Raw genomic sequence first — 24,156 nt, 5'->3', positions numbered from 1 at the left:
CCATCATCACAGTCCATCTTGTGCATAAACACTTACATTTTCTGGAACCAGCACTTGTTGCGCTGCAAGGTGTATTTTGACCAGCTGTTTCACAAATGTAGAAACTGGTTGTCAACGGGACCATTCAAGTTTTCCGGCAGAATTAGCGGTGTTAAAAGCAACTGAGATCGCTGAGTCTAAACCAGGTTCCAGGTTCTGCAGTAATCCCTGTCAGATTCTATACAGAATTCGCAGCTGCGATTTAACCGCAATATTTCGTAGAATCCTCGAACAAAATACTGTGTCACAGTGTTCGGAAAAAAGCTCTAGTTACACCCGTCTACAAGAAAGATAGCGGAGGTGACCCACAAAATTACCGTCGAGTACCACTGAAGTCCATCTACTGTAGAACCCTAGAACATATTCTGACCTCAAACATTATGAGGTATCTCGAACAAAATGACCTACACCATGCCAATCAGCAGGGTCCGAAAACACAGGTCACACGAAACGCAGCTCGTGCTTTTCTTACATGACGCCGTGGAAGAAATGAATCAACGCAGTCAGGTGGATGCAATGTTTACATCCGAAAAGCATTTGACTGTGCCACTCCTACGCTTGCTATCGAAAGTAGAGTTATATGGTGGGTGAAATAAAATTTGTAACTGTATTGGCGGTTTCTATGTAGGTAGGAGAGTCATCGAGGGATGAAATCGTATTAGTGAGTTCAGGCGTACCCCAGGGAAGATTTCTGGAACCTTAGCTGTTCATGTTGTACATTAATGACTCGGCAGACAATATTAATAGTAAGCTAAGACTTTCTGGAAATGATGCTGTTACTATAATGAAGAGCTACCTGAAAAAAACTGCAAAATACTCTGTCAGATCTTGCTAAGATTTCGGTATGGTGCGATGATCGGAACTTGCTTTAAATTTGCAGAAATGTAAAACAATGCACTTGAAAAAACTAGAAAACTTAGTATTTATTGTACGACTACAATATCTATCATAAATAATATAGTCACTCACCTCTTACAAATACCTAAATGTCGCAAGTTTTAGGAATATGAACGAGAATGAGCACCGGCTGTCGCAGGTAAGGTTGGTGACAAGACATGAACACTCTGGCAGAATCTCGAAAAAATACAGTCGGCCTACAAAGGAAACCGGTTACAGAACGCTCGGGCGTGTGCTTGTAGAATATTGTTCAGTTGTGTGGAATCTATAACGAACAGAACTAACACACAATATGGAACGTATTCAAAGAAGGGCAACACGAGTATCATCGGTTTTTTTCACTCACAGGAGAGCGTCACTAAAATGCTGAGAAACCTGAGGAGGCGAAAACTATACCTAATAAGGGGCAGTCAAATGAAAACCAGAAAGATGGAAAAAGTAATTAGGCCATTATGAGACAAGACGGTCAATTCCTGCATCGAAAAATGTTTACCGTTGCCTATGGAACGATGACAACCTAAGGGTGCACATTTTCATCCCAAGCAAATAGACGGCTGCGAATGTCTTTCTTCAGGATTCCAAATTTATGGAAATCGCATGGGGAGAGACTGAGATAACAAGGAGGTTGTGTAAGGGCTTCCCAGCGAAACTTCTGCAGCGTGCTCGAACTTCCCAGCGAAACTCCTACTTCGTACTAGAAACAACCTTGGCAAAACGTGGGCCTGCGCACATGGAAGTTTAGAAAACTTTCAAGAAACGTCAAATTAATATTCAACACAATAGCATCTCTGGCAAAGATATATGCTGACTAGTGAATTTCTTCGTTATTTTGAACTAATACGAGAATGTGAAGTTACACAGTATTAAGTTACGAAAAATATTCCTGTTCTCTTCCTACTGTTATCAAACAAGTCGCTACAGGAGAACAAATGTTAATGAAAATATAAACTGTCAAGAGAAAATTAAGCGACATTTTCACATCGATTGTGATGTTGCTATTGGCGAAAGGGACTTCTATGTAAACGGAACCCATATAATAAGTCGATACCCATACAATGAGACATCCACTGAAATTTATTGAAAATTTACTGCAGAATTTAGTGGCAACATCGCAAGTACAATGCTGAATGAGGCAGCGATATAATGCTACACTGAGGCACTTTTAATTTTGCGTTAAATACTGTTGTAACAACAATAACATTATTTTATTAAATTAAATAGATGGCTGTATGAAGTGAAGCAACGTGTGGTATCTCACGCGGAAGCAACAAAAAATGTTTGTGTCATACGTGTAAGGCTGAGAAACAGTGCGTTATACTCAATCTGTAACGTTTACAGCACCTTCCAAAGTGTCGTTGATAATCTCATATAATCTCATATCTGTTCGGATGAAAGAAAACACTGAAATGAAGAACCATGACAGCCGCGATATTCTGCAGGCTCCATACAATTTCAGATTCTGATTCACGCTGCACCTCCATGATTCCAGGGAATGATGTCAGTCGTAACAGTCCGACGTCTGCAGTCAAGCAGTTGCGGGAGAGACACTCGAAGTATGCCGTAAATGCTAAGATCTGCACGAACTGTGCGTAAGAGTTCGAGAGACAATGGGCCCTATAGTGGCGCCGCCTCATCGCTTCCTGCACCGGTATAGCGATTACGCTGTGCACCTGGGAGCCGTACTATCGCATCGCTGAAGGCCGAGTCGGCACTCGTGCGTTATCGTTTTCTAGAAATCATCAGCAGGCGTGACGATCTACTTGTTCGACACTTGGCCGCAGAGAGGAGAGCCAATTCTAAATTCGCCATGTCCAATGCGTGTACTGTAATAAGCCCAATAATAAGCAACAGTTATATCGTCCTGACAAACAGGTATATTTCAATCTAAAGTTATACCACATCAGCCACCACCATCAAGATGTATGAGGGTCGGAATCTCACAGTTTTGCCTAGTCATTTTGGAACAAATCGTAAGCTTACTATAATATGGGATTTGTGATGGATTCAGGACGTCCTAGAACGGAGAACTCGACTCGTTCTTCCTGAAGCGATGAAACCGAAAGGCGTAAAGGTGTGGAGGGGAGTTAGCGGATAAAGTTTTGTTAATGAACCCGTGTTCGGAAGTCACATCACTTTCATATCTCCCGCTTCACGGTATGTACACAAACTCAGAAGACAGAGTCGCCGTCACGGTCCAGTCTGTGACTGCCCCCCCCCCCCCCCCTAAACACGCTTCATATGTCCTCCATTGCACTTGCAACCTACGTCCTCTATTATTTGCTGTATGTATTCCAAACCCTGTCTTCCTCTACAGTTTTTGCCCTCTACAGCTCCCTCTAGTACTATGGAAGTGATTCCCAGATGCCTTAACAGATGTCCTATCATCCTGCCCCATCTCCTTATCAGTGTTTTCCATATATTCCTTTCCTCTCCAATTCTGCGTAGAACCTCCGCATTCCTTACCTTATCAGTCCACCTAATTTTAAACATTCGTCCGTAGCCCACATCTCAAATGCTTCGATTCTCTTCTGTTTCGGTTTTCCCACAGTCCATGTCTCACTACCCTACAATGTACTCCAGACGTACATCCTGAGAAATTTATTTCTCAAATTGATATTAGTAGACTTCTTTTGGCCAGGAATGCCCTTTTTGCCATTGCTAGTCTGCTTTTGATGTCCTCCTTACTCCGTCCGTCACTCGTTATTTTACAGCCTAGGTAGCAGAATTCCTTAACTTCATCTACTTCGTGACCATCGATCCTGATATTAAGTTTATCGCTGTTCTCATTTCTACTACATCTCTTTCTTCGATTTACTCTCAATCCATTCTGTGCACTCATTAGAATGTTCATTCCGTTCAGGAAATCATGTAGTTCTTCTTCACTTTCACTCAGGATGGCAAAGTCATCAGCAAATCTTCTCACCTTGAATTTTAATTCCACTCTTGAACCTTTCTTTTATTTCCATCATTGCTTCCTCGATGTACAGATTGAACAGTAGGGGGCGAAAGGTTACATCCTTCCCTTACGCCCTTTATAATACGAGCACTTCGTTCTTGGTCGTCCACTCTTATTAATTCACGATATAATCATATAATGTCAACAGACGCCCGTACGATCGTCTCCTGCACGGAAGATGGCATTCTGGTCAACGAACAACCACGCCAATGACTACGTCAGGGCACCTGTCAAACGGGATATTGTTTGCCGGATAGTCCCACATCGACAATGGCTGTGTACACATTCACATACGGTGCAGTATGGCACAGAGAAGATGCTTACCAGGCTCTCTGCGGTGGAGGGCCATTGGAAACAGGACATTCACAAATTGATATGGACCGATGGCTTTAACATGAATTTTTCTGTTGTTTTTCGGATGTGGCGACAGTTTATAGAGAGCAAAACTGTATCCCGAAGACCAGAGCGTGGCCGACCCCGTGCAAAATTAGAAAGAGAGAATCGTTATTTGGTTGTACGGGCACGACGGTACCGTAACTAGCATCTGACCACGCAGCATCCACTGGACGTGTTGTAGCGAGGCAAACGGTATACAGAAAGCTTAGGGAGAGTGGCCTTCATTGTCGGAGGCCTTCTGTATGTGTACGTCTGACGTGTCTTCACAGAAAGGAATGTGTAGAGTGGAGACGTCAACATGCCACCTGGGCCGTCAAACAGTGGGCCAATGTTCTTTTCACAGTTGAGTCCCGATTTGGTCTGGACAGTGATTTTCGACGGATTCGCATCTGGAGGGGCCGTGGAACACGATTTCGAGATCCAACCATTGTGGAAAGAGACTGATATCGAGGATGATCCCTAATGGTGTGGGCAGCCATTATGTTGACCACTCGAAGACGTCTTCGTGAATCTGTACGACTAAATTTGCAAGGTTTAACTGCTGTCAGATATCATGACGAAATCTTGGAACCTCGTGAGCTGGAAGACAATGCTCGACCTCATAAACAACACGTGGTTGACGTTTTCTTTTAAACGTAACATTTCTCTCTGTATGTGTGTATGTATGTATAAACGTCTGAAGATGAACAGAATATGTTCGAAACGCGTTGTATTATTTTAGATTAAACATAAAATAAAAAAGCGACTGGTAGCAGAAATTAGAAATAAATAATTATTCCACACGCATGGTGTGACCCGCTCGCTCTCCCGATTTTAACTCCATAGTGCATGTCTGGAATGCACTAGCGATACAGGTAGCATCACGTCAGCACCCACCAACCACTCTCAAAGACTTGCGAGCAGCACTGCTGGAAGAATGGGCGTTATTGACTCTATATGAGATTGATGACATAATTCACAGCGTGCCCCATCGTTTGTCAAGGCCTGTATTGCTGCCAGAGGCGGTCAAGACACCATACTGAGCGCATTAACCTGTTATCGGCAAGTTTGTGTAAATCGGTTAAGTTGGAGAACACGAAGAACATCTTTATCTACCGTTATGCATGTTGCAATCGTTTACGTTCTGTATTCTCTATATTGTTTCTACTTTGCTATCACCTGATTATGGTGTTTTGTGGTAAAATAAACGCAACCTTGCAATATTTCAGTTTGTCGCTTCAATTTTGGACACCACGATAAATACAAATTCTTCAAAAAAATTCAAATTTCAAATGTGTGTGAAAACTTATGGGACTTAACTGCTAAGGTCAGCAGTCCCTAAGCTTACACACTACTTAACCTAAATTATCCTAGGGACAAACACACATACCCATGCCCGAGGGAGGACTCGAACCTCCGCCAGGACCAGCCGCACAGTCCATGACTGCAGCGCCTCAGACCGCTCGGCTAATCCCGCGCGGCAGAAATTCTTCCAATCCATATGTGGCATACGGCAAACATGCGCTTAACAGTATTGGTTAGAAACAGTCTTGGTTGCAATTTTAGTTCTTTATTTTTTAACTAAGCGTTTCGCCTTATTTAGGCATCTTCAGGTTACCTTAATTTGGTATTTCTTAGAGTGAGCCAAAGGGCATCGTCGAATATATCAGGCCAACATCGCATTCGTTAAACTCGGTAAAAACTTTTCTAGAATGAAATTTTCACTCTACAGCGGAGCGTGCGCTGATATGAAACTTCCTGGCAGATTGTATGCCGGACCGAGACTCGAACTCGGGACCTTTGCCTTTCGCGGGCAAGTGCTCTACCATCTGAGCTACCCAAGCACGACTCACGCCCCGTCCTCCCAACTTTACTTCTGCCAGTACCTCGTCTCCTACTTTCCAAACTTTACAGGAGCTCTCCTGCGAACCTTGCAGAACTAGCACTCCTGAAAGAAAGGATGACGCGGAGACATGGCTTAGCCACAGCCTGGGGGATGTTTCTAGAATGAAATTTTCACTCTACAGCGGAGTGTGCGCTGATATGAAACTTCCTGGCAGATGAAAACTGTGCCGGACCGAGGCTCGAAATCGGGACCTTTGCCTTTCGCGGGCAAGTGCTCTACCATCTGAGCTACCCAAGCACGACTCACGCCCCGTCCTCCCAACTTTACTTCTGCCAGTACCTCGTCTCCTACTTTCCAAACTTTACAGGAGCTCTCCTGCGAACCTTACAGAACTAGCACTCCTGAAAGAAAGGATGATGCAGAGACATGGCTTAGCCACAGCCTGGGGGATGTTTCTAGAATGAAATTTTCACTCTACAGCGGAGCGTGCGCTGATATGAAACTTCCTGGCAGATTAAAACTGTGTGCCGCACCGAGACTCGAACTCGGGACCTTTGCCTTTCGCGGGCAAGTGCTCTACCATCTGAGCTACCCAAGCACGACTCACGCCCCGTCCTCCCAACTTTACTTCTGCCAGTACCTCGTCTCCTACTTTCCAAACTTTACAGGAGCTCTCCTGCGAACCTTACAGAACTAGCACTCCTGAAAGGATGATGCGGAGACATGGCTTAGCCACAGCCTGGGGGATGTTTCTAGAATGAGATTTTCACTCTACAGCGGAGTGTGCGCTAATATGAAACTTCCTGGCAGATGAAAACTGTGTGCCGGACCGAGACTCGAACTCGGGACCTTTGCCTTTCGCGGGCAAGTGCTCTACCAACATTTTTTATTTATTTATTTATTTATTTTTTGGCCTCCCATCTCCCATCTGCATTAACGGAACGCAAAATATTCTTCCATTAGAATTTAAACGAAAGTGAGAGAGAAGCAAAAGTGAAAAGTAAGATAGGAAATTAAACTTCTTCAGTGATGCACGTCTATTGCATGAGAATAATTTTTCTCTACTATTCTTGTACTGTGGCATGACTCCTGTTACTTCTTGGGAAAACATGCTTTTTCGGGGTTCTGTTGAGGCCTTCACGGCTACCGTATCGGTCCCGGGGCACACGAAGTCCCCACCGTACTTCACCCTCAACAGCAATCGCCTACTTTGGCAATCTATCTTGTTCGGTCGATTTCATATTATTTAGGTATTAACCGATGCCTTGTTTCTGAAACAAAATTTGCATCATATTTCCGAACTTATTTTTATGGTCTTTGTTCCGGTATATTTTGAAGTATTCGTCTTTCATATATTCTCGATATTCTTGTAGACTGTCATACCAACTGAGCTACCCAAGCACGACTCACGCCCCGTCCTCAAAAGCTTTTCTAGATGGACAATAGTGAGCCCCCATCTTATTCTGTTACTCGCTCCTGTGAACGGGAACACGTTATGCAGATCTTGGTGTCACTCTCGTCCATCTAGATAAGTTTTTACTGAATTTAACAAATACGATGTTGGCCTGATATATTCGACGATGCCCTTTGGCTACACTGACTAAAGGATCCTTCTAAGAAATACCGAATTAAGATAACCTGAAGATACCTAAATAAGGCGAAACGCGTAGTTGAAAAATAAAAAACTAAAATTGCAACCAAGACTGTTTTTAACCAATACGAGGATAAATTACACTTTTGGAAAAGCGGTGCGTCACGATCTCCGTACTGATACAGTTCGGCAGTGTTGACGCGTGTGGTGCGAGCGGAGAGCGCGTACCTCGTGTAGAGTGTGCGGAGCGCGCTGGGGGCAGCAGCCCCGCGTGCCGCCTTGTTGCGCTCGACGGCGGTCCGCACGAGCGCCACGTCCATGTGCTCGTCCACCACGTCCTCCGGGGGCCGGCGCTGGCCGGAGCCCTGCTGCTCCGGGGGCGGCGCCGTCGTCAGCGCCCAGCCGCCCCCGCGGCCGTGGCCCGCGGAGGCCTCCGGCAGCAGCGAGTTGGTGCTGCCCGTGGCGGCCCGGTGCGCGACCGCCGCCGCCTTGGAGGGCAGCTTCTTGCCGAAGCTGAGGAAGGGCAGCAGGTGGTCCTCCGGGACGTCGCTCAGCGGCCGGAAGTGGTTGTACAGCGAGTCGGACATGGTGAGCGCCGACGCCGCGGGCAGCATCGGGTGGAAAGGCGGCGAAGACGCCGGCGACAGCGCCGTGTCCGAGGGCCGCCGCCTCTTGTGGGCCGCCTCCGCCGCCTTCGTCGTCTCTTCGCCGCTGTCGACAACCTTGGACGGACGTCTCTTTCTCGAGCCGGCCGCCCTCTGCTCGCCCTGCGCCGCTTCTACACTCGGCGCTGTAGACGAGACGGCTTCCGTCGACTTCTGCGGCTTCACTTCTGTCGTCGCCTCCTGCGTCGGTGTGGCAGTCGAGGAACGCACGCCTCTCACGGACTCCGTATCCTTACTTTCAACACCGGAAATAGCTTGTCCCGGCCTCCTCTTCCGCACGAGTTTCCGTTCGTCAGAAACCCTCCCGCCACCGGGTCCGTCCATCTTCGCACCTCTCCTCTCCTCCGAGGAGTCGTCGCCGTCACTGTCACTATCGTCGTCGTTATCGTCGTCGGAGTGTGACGCCTCCTTGGACGGTCGCCTCTTCCGCTGCTTCGTCGCCTCGTCCTCTTCGCTGCTGTCCCTGGAGCTGTTGGCCGACGACGCCCTGCGGTCCAGTACTGTGTAGGGCGGTCGTCGCCCGCGGAGGACGTACCGTGGTGACGTCGACACCACCTTATTCTCGCTGCCGCTGTCGTTTTCCTCCTTACCGGGCGGCTTCGTAGTATCCTCCTCCGGTGGTGGCAACTGTAACATTTAATAGTCAAATGCAATATTTCATGTTCAACGCAACGCTGTCCACTAATGCTGTGTCCGAGAGAAGACAGGAGACACAGTCATACACAGAGGCGAGGCCAAGCTCCAGAGAGGCGCAACATATTATCCTCAGACACCGCAAAGGACGCATACTACCCGATCTATGTTACAGTTCCGCCTTACGTCATCAAAACAGTTTCCACGTGGAAACGCGGATATTACCGCAGGTATGGATATGCCCAGCAGCGTGTATGAACGGTTTATTCGACAACATCGACATTGTGCCTCAAGACAGCCTCAAGATTTATCTAGTCTTCGCCCTGAAGACCCTAACGGGACAATGTACATGTTACACACTCAAGCGCCAAAAAACTGGTATAAGCACTCCGTGTTCAGGCCACGAGTGACCGAGCGAGGTGGCGCAGTGGTTAGACACTGGACTCGCATTCGGGAGGACGACGGTTCAATCCCGCGTCCGGCCATCCTGATTTAGGTTTTCCGTGATTTCCCTAAATCACTCCAGGCAAATGCCGGGATGGTTCCTCTGAAAGGGCACGGCCGACTTCCTTCCCCATCCTTCCCTAATCCGATGAGACCGATGACCACGCTGTCTGGTCTCCTTCCCCAAACCAACCAACCAACCAACCAGGCCACGAGTGTCCTACCGGCACCATCCGACCGCCGTGGTGTCCCCAGTGGAGGATGCGGACAGGATGGGCGTGTGGTCAGCACACCGCTCTCCGGTCGTTATGATGGTATTCTTGACCGAAGCCGCTACTATTCGGTCGAGTAGCTCCTCAATTGGCATCGCGAGGCTGAGTGAACCCCGAAAAATGGCAACAGCGCATGGCGGCCTGGATGGTCACCCATCCAAGTGCCGACCACGCCCGACAGCGCTTAACTTCGGTGATCTCACGGGAACCGGTGTATCCACTGCGGCAAGGCCGTTGTCCAAAGAAACTGATGTAGGCATGCGTATTCAAATACAGTTATGTAAACAGGTAAAATACGGCGCTGCAGACGGCAACGCCTATACATAGGACAATTGTCTGGTGCAGTTGTTAGATCAGTTACTGCTGCTACAATGCCACACACACACACACACACACACACACGCACGCACGCACGCAAGCACTGGTCATACTGGACTCGAGAGACTATTACCGCAGCAACGTATTTTCGCCATCTGTCCCTGTCTTGGGATATTTCCTTCCATTCGCCTTCAATACTTAGCCTCCTCAAATCAGCCTTCACATTGTCCTCCCATCTACGCCTCGGTCTCCCCACAGGACGTTTTGCCTCTAAGTTCCCTACCAGTACTCTGAGCGCTGCCCTGCCCTCATCCATTCGGGCTACGTGAGCCGCCCATCGCAGCCTACGTGATTTAACAATACTGATTATTACGGTATATTGATCATTTTTACTTGTGGACCGTCTGACAGCAACTGAATAAAACACAATTTTATTGCCATACGCGTTTCGCCTTTATTTTCTGCAAGGCATCATCAGTGGCAGGTTGCGTGGACAATTTCTTACATATTACGCTCCTGTTGCATTTTTGGTGTTGTTGTTCTTCTTATGAACGCCAATTTGCGGATTTTTTTTTCACATTCCACAGCACTAAGCACTGAACGCTTGTTTTAATGCAATGTTTTGGTTTCTGAAACGCAACCTGCCACTGATGATGCCTTGCAGAAAATAAAGGCGAAACGCGTATGGCACTAAAATTGTTTTTTATTCAGTTGCTGTCAGACGGTCCATAAGTAAAAATTATCAATATACCGTAATATTACACGCAACTGAGGAAGACAGGTCTATAAAAGTTGAAGGGCTTGAATAGAGTTCGTGAAACTCTTCGTTATGCAGTTTTCGCCACTCTCCGTTAATGTCATCCCTTTATTCTCCGAAAATTTACCTCAAAATTTTGTTTTCAAATACTCGAAACGGCTTTTCATTTTGCACACTGAGAGACCAAGTCTCACACCCATACAGCATAACTGGTAGAATAATAGTTTTGTATATTCTAATCTTTAAATTCCTAGACAATCTCCTTGATGAAAGTAATCTATTCAGTGAGAAGTAGCTCGCTACGATGACAGGTTATCAATATTTAAGTGAGTTTGAACGTGGTGTTATAGTCGGCGCAGGGGCGATGCGACACATCATCTCCGAGGTAGCGATGAAGTGGGAATTTTCCCTTACGATCATCTCACGAGTGCACCGTGAATATCAGGAATCCGGCAAAACATCAAATCTCCGACATCGCCGAGGCCTGAAAAATATCCTGCAAGAACGGGACCAACGACGACTGAAGAGAATCATTCAACGTGGCAGAAGTGCAACCCTTCTGCAAACTGCTGCAGATTTCAACGCTGGGCCAACAACAAGTGTAGCGTCCGAACCATTCAAAACGTCATCGATATGAGCTTGCGGAGCCGAAGACCCCACTCGTATACCTTTGATGACTGCACGACACAAAGCTTTACGCCTGGGCCCGTCAACACCGACATTGGACTGTTGATGACTAGAAACATGTTGCCTGGTCGGACAAGCCTCGTTTCAGGTTCTATCGGGCGGATGGACGTGTACAGGTATGGAGGCCACCTCATGAATCCATGAATCCTGCATGTCAGCAGGGGTCTGTTCAAGCTGATGGAGGCTCTGTAATGGTGTGGGGCATGTGCAGTTGGAGTGATATGGTACCACTGATACGTGTAGATACGACTGTGACAGGTGACACGTACGTAAGCATCCTGTCTGATCACCTGCATCCATTCTGTCCATTGTCAATTCCGACGGGCAATTTCAGCAGGACAATGCGACACCCCACACGTCCAGAATTGCTACAGAGTGGCTCCAGGAACACTCTGAGTTCACTTCCGCTGGCCACCATACTCCTCAGACATGAATATTATTGAGCATATCTGGGATACTTTGTAACGTGCTGCACCCCCCCCCCCCTCCGTACTCCTACGGATTTATGGACAGCTCTGCAGGATTAATGGTGTCATTTCCCTCAAGCACCACTTCACACATTAGTCGAGTCCACGTCACGTAGTGTTGCGGCACTTCTGCGTACTCGCGTGGGCCCTACACGATATTTGGCAGGTGTACCAGTTTCTTTGGCTCTTCAGTGTATAGATCGTCCGTTACTTGATTCATGACTAAGCCAGTGTTCAAAGACTGGTCAGTGCAAGTGAACACTGTACAAAATCTACATACATACTCCACAAGCGATAGAACTGTGCATGTCAGAGGGTACCTTGTACGACAACAAGTTATATCTATTCGTGTTATATTGCCATAACAGCGAGGCTAAAACGACTGTCTATATGCCTTCATACGACCCCTAATTTCTCTTATTTGACCTTCGTGGTCCATACGCCAAATGTACGTTGGTGGCAGTAGAATCGTTCTCCATTCGACTTAAAATGCTGGCTCTCTACGTTTTCTAAATACCGTTTCAGAGATATGACAGAAACGATCATTCGAAGCATATAGTAAACATCGTGTCTTTATCAATAGAAAAAAAGTGATTCGCAGTAGCGAAGATGAACAAGAGCGTATAGCTCTTAAGGTATGAATTTTATTAGATTAACATCCGAGGTATCACACACTGCAGTCATTCACGTAGCAGCGCCCTCATTCTCCTGTATTTGTTGAAAGAAAAAATCGGAATTTTGCGTGACACTCAACAGCGTTGAAAAAAAAAGTGCTATTACATACTCTGTCTGTGTTGTGTAATGGACAAAAAGTGAGTGAACGGATCAACGATGAACTTTAACAGGTCTCATGGGACGTCCACCAAGTTAATGCAACGAACAATAACTAACAAAATGCGATCAGCGAAAAAAAAATGGACAGGGGTAAAGGGTTGACATGTGGGAGATTGTAAGTTCGAATCTCGTTAGGTGCCTTAACTCTTTTTTATTTTTAAATGTCTATCGAAATGACTTTGACAATAATTATTATTCAATTAATCGATTTAAACATAAAATTTTAATTCCATTGCTTTGTCGCATCATTTTAATCATAATATCGACTTCTTCATTTGGTCTCACTTTTCTTACTATCATTATTTTTTTCATTTGAAATCTTTGTTCAAGATTTTTTAATTAATTTTATGTGTTGATTTATATTTATTTTCTTTTGTTTTATCGTCCTATTTTTTCGTACAGGTTATTGCATTCGTTTTTATCTATTTCTCATCTTGCTTGAATTTCGTTTAACTTGTACGTTATTTTGTACACAGGAATTTAGGTTACGTTTCTAACGTTTGTATGACGATTATCGTGCAAAAAAATTTGTAGTTCTTGTAATGAAAAATAATTTTTTCAGACCTTGCACAGTCAATATAAATAGTTTATTTCCTCTTTCGTTTTTTAACTGACTGATCGGAGTTTTCAAACAATTAAATCTTGTAATAGATAAATATAATTAAATTGACTTTCACAAAAATACGATGTGGAAAAAGAATGCTGTGAAGAAAAATGAAACAAATGTAAAAGTCCATTCGGTGATTAAAATTATGTGACAAAGGAATGTAAATAATAAATTACATCTAAATCAATCAACTGATTAAAAATATATATCACAGTCTTTTCAATAAAGGTCTAAAAATACAAAAATTTCACACACCTGGTAAGATTCAAACCCACAACCTCCCACATGTGAAGCACTGAAGCTATCCATACACCACGCATCCAGTTTATGGAAAAGTTCTTTTTGAACGCTGTTAAGGCTAACTAAAAATTTCAAAATTTTTTTCACCAGCTACTCGCAAACGATGGTTCAAAAGGGTGCATGGTAGTAGATGTGATACTTGGTATTTTTGTCTACATCAATGTATGTTTGGTTTCAAGTCGATTCCACTGCGTGTTGATACCCGCTGTCTCACAAGGGAACCTCCCCATCGCACCCCCCTCAGATTTAGTAATAAGTTGGCACAGTGGATAGGCCTTGAAAAACTGAACACAGATCAGTCGAGAAAACCGGAAGAAGTTGTGCGGAACTATGAAAAAAAAATAAGCAAAATATACAAACTGAATAGTCCATGCACAAGATAGGTAACATCAAGGATAATCTCAGGTCAGGAGCGCCGTGGTCCCGTGGATAGCGTGAGCAGCTGCGAAGCAAGAGTTCTTTGGTTCAAGTCTTCCCTCGAGTGAAAATTTTACTTTCTTTATTTTCGCAAAGTTATGATCTGTCCGTTCGTTCATTGACGTCTCTGTTCACTGTAATAAGTTTAGTGTCTGTGTTTTGCGACCGCACCACAAAACCGTGTGATTAGTAGACGAAAGGACGTGCCTCTCCAATGGGAACCGAAAACATATTGCCCACGAAATACATCTCACGTATTTAATGCACTCTCGCCCAAAGTAGCGAACAGTCAACTGCCAGCCAGGGAGCCTCGTTAGCAGGAATACTCTCTCTTCCGTGCGCTGTAGTCGACTGACGTCGAGTGTTTCGATGTTTGTTTAGGTGTAGCGTCCCCATACTACGGCGCAGTTATCTCGCATCGGACGGACGGACAGGTAACAATTGTCGGAAAATAAAAAATTAAATTTTTTCACTCAAGGGAAGACTTGAAACAAGGACCTCTCGTTTCGCAGCTGCCCACGCTATACACGGGACCACGGCGCTCCTGAGCTCACTTTGTCCTTGTAGTTGCTTATCTTGCACATAGACTACTGAATTTGTATATTTTGCTTATTTTTTTCATAGTTCCACACAACTTTTTCCTGTTTTCTCGATTGATCTGTGTTCAGTTTTTCAAGGCCTATCCACTGTGCCAACTTATAACTAAATCTGAGGGGGGTGCGATGGGGAGGTTCCCTTGTCAGTAAGCCGTGTGTCGACTCATATCCGCAACTGGGTGACGTAAGGCGGAAGCACAACATAGTCAGTGTTGTGTGCGCCCTCTATGGCGTATGACAATACCTATGTTGGGCCTCTCTGGAGACTGGCCTCGCTGTGTGGCGGTCATTCTGTGTATGGCGTTGTTCTGTATCTTCCGGTGGACACAGAAACAAACTAGAACACTGTTTGGATGAGCAGCGACAGATAGGATATACCACTACTTCTTTTGTCTACTACCCTATCACAAACAGAATTATAAAATTAATTTTCGTTATTATTTATTTTGTTGGAAAAAAATATTTCAAAACCGTCAGACAACGGCAACTGATAAAATAATTCTTTATTTACTACTTGTTTCGCCATCTGACCTTATTAGCGTATTACAATGTCTCGTTCTTCCGGCGAGCTACGATATAAACCGCTTCTAAGACATGAACATCTGTGTACAAACTCACAGGTATTTCATTCGGTCCAATTGCATATAATCCGTTGAGCTACTTCAGTCAACGTTGTATTCTGTGATAACTTCTCTCAATATCAGCCATTTCGGCGTTCTTGCGATAGGTGTAAATATACAAGAAGATCAGACATCATTTGACTAGACAATCATGGATCAGTGACTGGAATCGTTGGATATCTAGGAGTACCTGTCCAGAGCGATTTAACATAGAACGGCCACAAATCTTGCTGTGGAGCGGAATCGCCCGATGAGCTTTATCTGTTATCATACACGAAGAAGTTCGCTTAAAAACTCTTAATCGCTCGTTTCACCAGTATTGTTCGACGGTTAGTGAATCAATATGGATCAACTGGTGGAGAATATTAAATAAGAACTGCACGATTAATCAAGATATTTGCGTAGCGAGAGTGAGTTCAACACAGATGAAAGGGAGACGCTGCGAGAGAGAGTGTGTGCTTCGAGAAGCAACTGTAGTTGACGGCAGGTGCCTCTCAGCACGTAAACGACTCCGCGCACCAACTCCACGCGTCACCAGTGGAGTTACATGGTCGTCTGAAGACGATCTTCCTGCTGTATCGACACAGCCGAACAAGACACAGACAGGGTAAAAGCACTGAAGGCGCAAAGATGAGAGCTGGTGCCAGTGCCGTAGAAACTTGCCAGCAGCACCACGGGCGGCGCTGAGGATGAAGACATCGACTTCGCCTCGGCCAATTGCTGGCCGAGTACTCTGCACCAACGACCGGACGACAACGGACAGAAGCCTGAGCAGCTTTCGCCCGCTTGGTTATAGATCATCGTCCAGCGCTGACTTAGACAGGGAACGTGGTTAAGTGAACTCTTAGAAGTGAAAAGACTTGTTTAAATTGCACTTGCTATGTACCGTGAGGTTTAACTACGATTACTTACACTTAGCCACTGAGGGCCCTTTTTTGTATTATATTGCAAGCAGAATGAGATTTTCACTCTGCAGCGGAGTGTGCGCTGATATGAAACTTCCTGGCAGATTAAAACTGTGTGCCCGACCGAGACAAGTGAAAAGACTTGTTTAAATTGCACTTGCTATGTACCGTGAAGTTTAACTACGATTACTTACACTTAGCCATTGAGGGCCCTTTTTTGTATTATATTGCAAGCAGAATGAGATTTTCACTCTGCAGCGGAGTGTGCGCTGATATGAAACTTCCTGGCAGATTAAAACTGTGTGCCCGACCGAGACTCGAACTCGGGACCTTTGCCTTTCGCGGGCAAGTGCTCTACCAACTGAGCTACTGAAGCACGACTCACGCCCGGTACTCACAGCTGTACTTCTGCCAGTACCTCGTCTCCCACCTTCCGAACTTTACAGAAGCTCTCCTGAGAACCTGAAAGAAAGGATATTGCGGAGACATGGCTTAGCCACAGCCTGGGGGATGTTTCCAGAATGAGATTTTCACTCTGCAGCAGCAGAGCTTCTGTAAAGTTTGGAAGGTAGGAGACGAGGTACTGGCAGAAGTAAAGCTGTGAGTACCGCGCGTGAGTCGTGCTTCGGTAGCTCAGTTGGTAGAGCACTTGCCCGCGAAAGGCAAAGGTCTCGAGTTCGAGTCTCGGTCGGGCACACAGTTTTAATCTGCCAGGAAGTTTCATATCAGCGCACACTCCGCTGCAGAGTGAAAATCTCATTCTGGAAACATCCCCCAGGCTGTGGCAAAGCCATGTCTCCGCAATATCCTTTCTTTCAGGAGTGCTAGTTCTCCAAGGTTCGCAGGAGAGCTTCTGTAAAGCTTGGAAGGTAGGAGTCGAGGTACTGGCAGAAGTAAAGCTGTGACTACCGGGCGTGAGTCGTGCTTCGGTAGCTCGGTGGTAGAGCACTTGCCCGCGAAAGGCAAATGTCCTGAGTTCGAGTCTCGGTCGGGCACACAGTTTTAATCTGCCAGGAAGTTTCATATCAGCGCACACTCCGCTGCAGAGTGAAAATCTCATTCTGGAAGCATCCCCGAGGCTGTGGCTAAGCCATGCCTCCGCAATATCCTTTCTTTCAGGAGTGCTAGTTCTGCAAGGTTCGCAGGAGAGCTTCTGTAAAGTTTGGAAGGTAGGAGACGAGGTACTGGCAGAAGTAAAGCTGTGACTACCGGGCGTGAGTCGTGCTTCGGTAGCTCGGTGGTAGTGCACTTGCCCGCGAAAGGCAAAGGTCCCGAGTTCGAGTCTCGGTCCGGCACACAGTTTTAATCTTCGAGGAAGTTTTATATTGCAAGCAGTGTTGCACACTCATATTTCAAATAGTCGCAAAGATAAGAATCTTTTAACTCGTTTGTATGGTTTTGTTACTAATCTGGTGGGCCGTTGTAGAACCTTCGTTCTCCTATCCTGTTACCAGACCCTGGGGCATAGCTGTGTAATAGTGGCAGTGAGAAATTGTCTTAGCGGTGTACTGCACCAGAAGCCGTTTCACGAACTGCACAAACTCTGTCTACAGTAACAACAGTGGCAACTCGACCTCCACAGAAATAGCGGCGAGGCCTTTACAAAACTGGCGACGAGGATTTACAAAAGTCCATATGACTGAAACATGTTAGCAGAAAAATAAAACACCCTTTGCGGTGTAGACTGATTGTGTTTTGTTAAATTACGATAAAAGAATGCTGTTGTTCCAGCTATGACTTAGAAAATTATTAAATATCCTCTAGTACTCTTTAAGATTCTAGCTTAAACACTGAACTTTAAATTCTCAGTCGGCACCTCATTTGCTTTACACAATTCCGAGCATCATTCAGAGGCAAATCAAATTTTTCTGTAATCTATTCTATTGCTTATTTTCAGACAAATCACCATGAAACGTTCGACCAGACTTCTTACAATTTTTATTTTTATTTTCAAGTTCGTTCAGAAAGCGTGTTAACATAATGAAATGTCGATTCTTTTATTATTAAGAGAATCAACAACAAGAGAAAGTAGTTTCACTATACGCCGAGATTTGAAATATCATTTCTCATAATTAGCAACAGCTGTACGCGAAATATTTCTATTTTCCGTCAAATCAGTAATTAAGTTTTTCTTAACCAGCCGAATTACTTTCGAGTAATTTTGTTTCCAAAACTACACCTAACGCTGGTCAACCTGATACCCTATTTCTAGACTTCCCACTCTTCATTTGGATATGAAAATTCGGACATAAGTCCATTGTGCAATTTCTTAGGATGGGAGGGTGGGGGAGTTCCCTTCGCTCACAACATTTGACCAAAAAGAAAGAAAAATTGTTACCACCAATTCCTTTTCCCTCGTACCACCTCCGAATTTAGCGGGCAGGGTAGAAACTTGAAGGAATGCAGGCTTCGCGACGCGCAGTGCAGTGCAGTGCACTGTTTTTCAAAGAGTGGATGTAGACGCAAGATGTACAGACAGACAATAGTGAGAACGCCGCTGTAGGCCTGTACACCAGAGTGGTTCCCTTCCTCCAGCTTCGACGCCCCTCGCCTCCAGCTGACTATACTCATGCTCATAAATTAAGGATAAGGCTGATACATGGTGAAACAACGCTCTGGTGGGGGGTTTGCGGGTTTAAATCACCTCGGGGTATGACCATGCGGTGCATTTGACCTGCGGTCGTCGCATGGCGGCGCTGGCAGCAATCCACATACGCAGAGTTGTGTTGGTGTAAGTCAGAGTACGGTGCAGCGAGTAAGTGTACAGACGTTTTCAGACGTGTTAATGGTGACTGTGTATTGAAAATGGCTCAAAGAGCGCATATTGATGACCTATGAGGGGTAGAATACTAGGGCGACTGGAGGCAGGTCAAACACAGCAGGTCGTAGCACGGGCCCTCCGTGTGACACAAAGTGTGATCTCCAGAGTATGACAACCATTCCAGCAGACAGACCGGTATCTCACCACCAGTGCCCGCAGACGGCCACGTAATACTGCAGGTAGGCTTGCTCGGGACCTTACCGCAGCCACTGGAACAGTTGTCTCCTGACACACAGTCTACAGACGACTGAACAGACACGGTTTATTCGCCCGGAGACCGGCAAGGTGCATTCCACTGAGCCCTGGTCAAAGGAGAGCCCGTAAAGCCTGGTGTAAAGAACACAGTACATGGATATTGGAATAGTGGTCCCAGATTATGTTCATGGATGAGTCCAGGTATGGTCTGAACAGTGATTCTCGCCGGGTTTTCATCTGGCGTGAAACAGGAACCAGATACCAACCCCTTAATATTCTTGAAAGGGACCTGTATGGAGGTCGTGGTTTGATGGTGTGGGGTGGGATTATGATTGGTGCACGTACACCGCTGCATGTTTTTGACAGAGGGACTGAAACAGGTCATGGGTACCAGGACGTTATTTTGCAGCAGTATGTCCGCCTTTTCAGGGGTACAGTGGGTCCCACCTTCCTCCTGATGGATGACAACGCAAGGCGCCACCGAGCTGCCATCGTGGAGGAGTGCCTTGAAACAGAAGATATCAGGCGAATGGAATGGGCTGCCTGTTCGCCATACCTAAAACCCGTTGGGATGCTCTCGGTCGACGTATTGCTGCACGTCTTCAAACCCCTACGTCACTCCAGGAGCTCCGACAGGTGCCCAGCAGCTGCTCGCCCACCTGATCCAGAGTGTGCCAACCCGTTGTGCGGCCTGTTTATTTGTGCATGGTGATATCCCATATTGATGTCGGGGTACATGCGCGGGAAACACTGACTTTTTGTAGCGCATGTCTTTCGGGACAGTTTTCTCAACTTCTCACCAATACTGTGGACTTACCAATCTGTGTCGTGTGTGTTCCCTACGTACCTACGCTATTAGCCCCAGTTTTGTGTAGTGCCACGCTGTGTGGCACCACATTCTGCAATTTTCCTTAATTTATGAGCATGAGTGTAGTTGCACGCCGACAAACTGCAGAACCTACCCTGCCGGCGTGCGCGTTCCTCGTCTCGGACGTGAAGAGCATCTCGGCGTCGGCGCCGCCGGCGAGTCTGCGCCGGAGGGCCGCTCGCGCCTGTGCAGTCGCCCGGCGCCGCGACGCCAGCGACGAAGGCGCAGCCGTCGACCGCCTCTGCAGCCGCCGTGCCGCGTCGCTGTCCACTGCTGCGGGAACAGAACGCGCCGCAGTCAGAGAACAAGTCACAACATAGTAGTAACACAGACAAATATCAACAGGGAGTCAGCGACTGGGTGAGAAGGTAAGACTATCACTTGATCAGTCGCACACGCTGTTACGTCGTCCTTTCCTTATAAGAAGTAAAAGATTGTACATAAATAAGAAAGTTATCAGGATCAAGGCATGACGAGAGTTGTTGTTGTTGTTGTGGTCACTGCAGAGACTGGCCTGATGCAGCTCTCCATGCTACTCTATCCTGTGCAAGCTTCTTCATCTTCCCATACCTACTGCAACCTACATCCTTCTGAATCTGTTTAGTGTATTCATCTCTTGGTCTCCCTTTACGATTTTTACCCTCCGCGCTGCCCTCCAATACTAAATTAGTGAGCCCGCATCTCGTGGTCGTGCGGTAGCGTTCTCGCTTCCCACGCCCGGGTTCCCGGGTTCGATTCCCGGCGGGGTCAGGGATTTTCTCTGCCTCGTGATGGCTGGGTGTTGTGTGCTGTCCTTAGGTTAGTTAGATTTAAGTAGTTCTAAGTTCTAGGGGACTTATGACCACAGAAGTTGAGTCCCATAGTGCTCAGAGTCATTTGAACTAAATTAGTGATCCCTTGACGCCTCACAATATGTCCTACCAACTGATCCCTTCTTGTAGTCAAGTTGTGCCACAAATTCCTCTTCTCTCCAGTTCTATTCAATGCCTCCTCATTAGTTATGTGATCTACCCATCCTATCTTCAGCATTATTCTGTAGCACCACATTGCGAAATCTTCTATTCTCTTCTTGTCTGAACTATTTATCGTCCACGTTTCACTTCCATACATGGCTACACTCCATACAAATACTTTCAGAAAAGACTTCCTCACGCTTAAATCTATAATGTTAACAAATTTCTCTTCTTCAGAAACGCTTTCCTTGCCATTTCCAGTCTACATTTTATATCCTCTCTACTTCGACCATCAGCAGTTATTTTGCTCCCCAAATAGCAAAACTCCTTTACTACTTTAAGTGTCTCATTTCATAATCTAATACCTTCAACATCACGCGATTTAATTCGACTACATTCCATTATCCTCGTTTTACTTTTGTTGATGTTCATCTTACAGCCTCCTTTCAAGACAGTGTCCATTCCGTTCAGCTGCTCTTTCAGGTCCTTTGCTGTCTCTGACAGAATTACAATGTCATCGGCGAACCTCAAAGTTTTTATTTCTTCTCCACGGATTTTACTTCCTAGTCCGAATTTTTCTTTTGTTTCCTTTACTGCTTGCTCAACATACAGATTGAATAACATGGGGGATAGGCTACAACCCTGTCTCACTCCCTTCCCAACCACTGCTCCCCTTTCATGCTCCTCGACTCTTATAACTGCCATCTGGTTTCTGTACAAATTGTAAATTGCCTTTCGCTCCCTGTATTTTATCCATGCCACCTTAAGAATTTGAAAGAGAGTATCCCAGTCAACACTGTCAAAAGCTTTCTCTAAGTCTACAAATGCTAGAAACGTAGGTTTGCCTTTCCTTAATCTATTTTCTAAGGTAAGTCGTAGGATCAGTATTGCTTCACGTGTTCCAACATTTCTACGGAATCCAAACTGATCTTCCCCGAGGTCGGCTTCTACGAGTTTTTCCATTCGTCTGTAAAAAATTCGTGTTAGTATTTTACAGAATGTTTCCAAATACAATATTCAATTGTTTAAAAATTCCCGAGTGCGTGCTTAAACGTAGTGCCTCCGAATTTTTATCTGAAAACTCTGAAATCTTTCTAAATAAAACAAAGGTTATTAACGTTCTATACCTTCCTTTCTTATGTCTTCATATTTGCAGGCCTCTGCCGCTAAAGGGATCCGAATTGATAACTGTATTACTGGATGCCTTCAGTTCGGATGTTTCCACAGGTTACACACAGCAATTATCCAATATAATCTGGTTCTTCTTCTTCTTCTTTATTGCTCATTGTCTTTACGGGGTTCTAGCACTGTATGTGGTTGCTGGTGGCCGGATGTCCTTCCTGACACCACCACTTCCCGCGGTCCGGAATTCGTGTATCCCATTTGTCTGCGTCTAGAGTTAAAAAATATTACTTCGCAACTTTTTCGGTTTGTTTCAGTTTTTAACAGTCACCGTTTTATCGCCTGCTTTTATTGTTATATCTCCTAATTCTGTTTTTTAACTTTTCTGTAGGCTGCAGAGTGGCGTATTGTGCTGCTGCCAGCCCGCACCCTCTGGGGAGGGGAGGATCGAAATCCACTAAAGGAAAAAAAAAGTTTACAGTAAATCTCACGTTCAAGTGTGAGAACGTTTTCTAAATGTTAGCGTAGTGTCTACCAGAGGCGAAGCGTGGGTACCAGCTCGTATTCACCTAAGTCAGTGGTTCCCAACCTTTCTTAGACCATTACACCTGCCTGCAATGAGACAATAGCTCGTATCCCCCCGCCCCCCCCCCCCCGCCACAATCTCACCCACATTATCACCAACCTTAATACCAAAACAAACAGTAGAATGAAAGACTTTTCTTGGAAGTCTTTTATTTTTAAAATGATTAAGGATGAAAAATATTTTTTTGTGTTTGTGTGTGTGTTAGAATGAATGAAGAAGGAATTCGTGGTGCATCGCAAGTGCTCCCACAACTCCTTCTCTGATAAGAAAGCTAACTACGCACAGTGCGGGTAGACACTTGTTACAAAACATACTTCCCCTGCGTTACTACTCTCCTTTGCGGCACTTGCTTGACCCGCGTATTGCAACCCCTTTTAAAATCAACCAAGTTAAAATGTGTGGACTATACTTACTGTTCATAAATCACTTGAGTGCTTCACTCCTTACTTCTGAACTGGCAGAAATTGGAGGACTTCAGGCTGTTAATGCTTTGTGTCTGGCCACAGCCACTAATAGTAGTAGTAATGATGATGATGATAATAATAATAATAATAACATTGTGTGCAACAGTATCGTAACTCTTGTGTATTTACTGCTGTGTCATGCTGTCAATTAATTCATTTATATGTTTCCAAGCGAGTAATGAAGCAATTTCTGGACTACTTCACATACTATCTACAATTTGGAGAAGACATGTTCTTGAGATAGTATTTGTTACATATACGTCCCACTTTTATCATCAGCGATGTACGGAACAAAGCGCAATGCACGAGTGTAGTGGGTGGACTATGTGAGGAACTTGTAACCCCATCACATAATGCTACTCATTGAGAGAAAGTAATTATTGATAACTTATAAATCAATATTACAGTCTTACAAAATTGTCATAATAGTAATGATCTTTTGAAAATAATTTAGTTTCGCGACTGAAACAGAAAAGGGACTCGCCAGGTTAGCCGAGGGCGCTAATGCACTGCTTCCTGGACGCGGGTAGGAACGCCGGACCGGATCGAATGCACATGGCGGATTACCGACGAGGGCCGCTGTGCCAGCCAGCCTGGATGTGGTTTTTAGGCGGTTTTCCGCATCCCATTAGTTGAATACAGGGCTGGTTCCCGCGTCCCGCCTCAGTTACACGACTCGCAGAGATTTAAAACCGCTCGCACTATTTCATGGCTTACACTAGACGCAGACAGCTGGGGTACACTAATTCCATCCTGGGGGGTACAAGATGGCGACAGGAAGGGCATGCAGCCACACTCTGATACTGGCTGGCTGGCTGGCTGGCTGGTTTGGGGGAGGAGACCAGACAGCGAGGTCATCGGTCTCATCGGATTAGGGAAGGACGGGGAAGGAAGTCGGCCGTGCCCTTTGAAAGGAACCAT

The 24,156-nt window shown here is 45.6% G+C and overlaps 1 protein-coding gene and 1 pseudogene across 1 annotated transcript in view; both read right to left on the bottom strand.

Moving 5' to 3' along the window:
• Nucleotides 1-24,156, bottom strand: part of LOC126203000 (mucin-5AC-like) — a 437,052-nt gene that overhangs the window by 57,800 nt on the left and 355,096 nt on the right. Inside the window, exons 2-3 of the mRNA XM_049937198.1 lie at nucleotides 20,205-20,383; nucleotides 7,933-8,996 (exon numbers count right to left, since the gene is read on the bottom strand). Coding sequence (XP_049793155.1) covers nucleotides 7,933-8,996; nucleotides 20,205-20,383 — 1,243 coding nt within the window. The remainder of the gene's footprint in view (nucleotides 1-7,932; nucleotides 8,997-20,204; nucleotides 20,384-24,156) is intronic.
• On the bottom strand, nucleotides 9,840-9,957 carry LOC126204560 (5S ribosomal RNA; annotated as a pseudogene).

The sequence above is a fragment of the Schistocerca nitens genome, chromosome 9, assembly GCF_023898315.1.
Source record: "Schistocerca nitens isolate TAMUIC-IGC-003100 chromosome 9, iqSchNite1.1, whole genome shotgun sequence".
NCBI lineage: Eukaryota > Metazoa > Arthropoda > Insecta > Orthoptera > Acrididae > Schistocerca > Schistocerca nitens.
The sequence above is the reverse complement of the archived record's forward strand: the minus strand, read 5'-3'. Positions and strand labels throughout refer to the sequence as shown.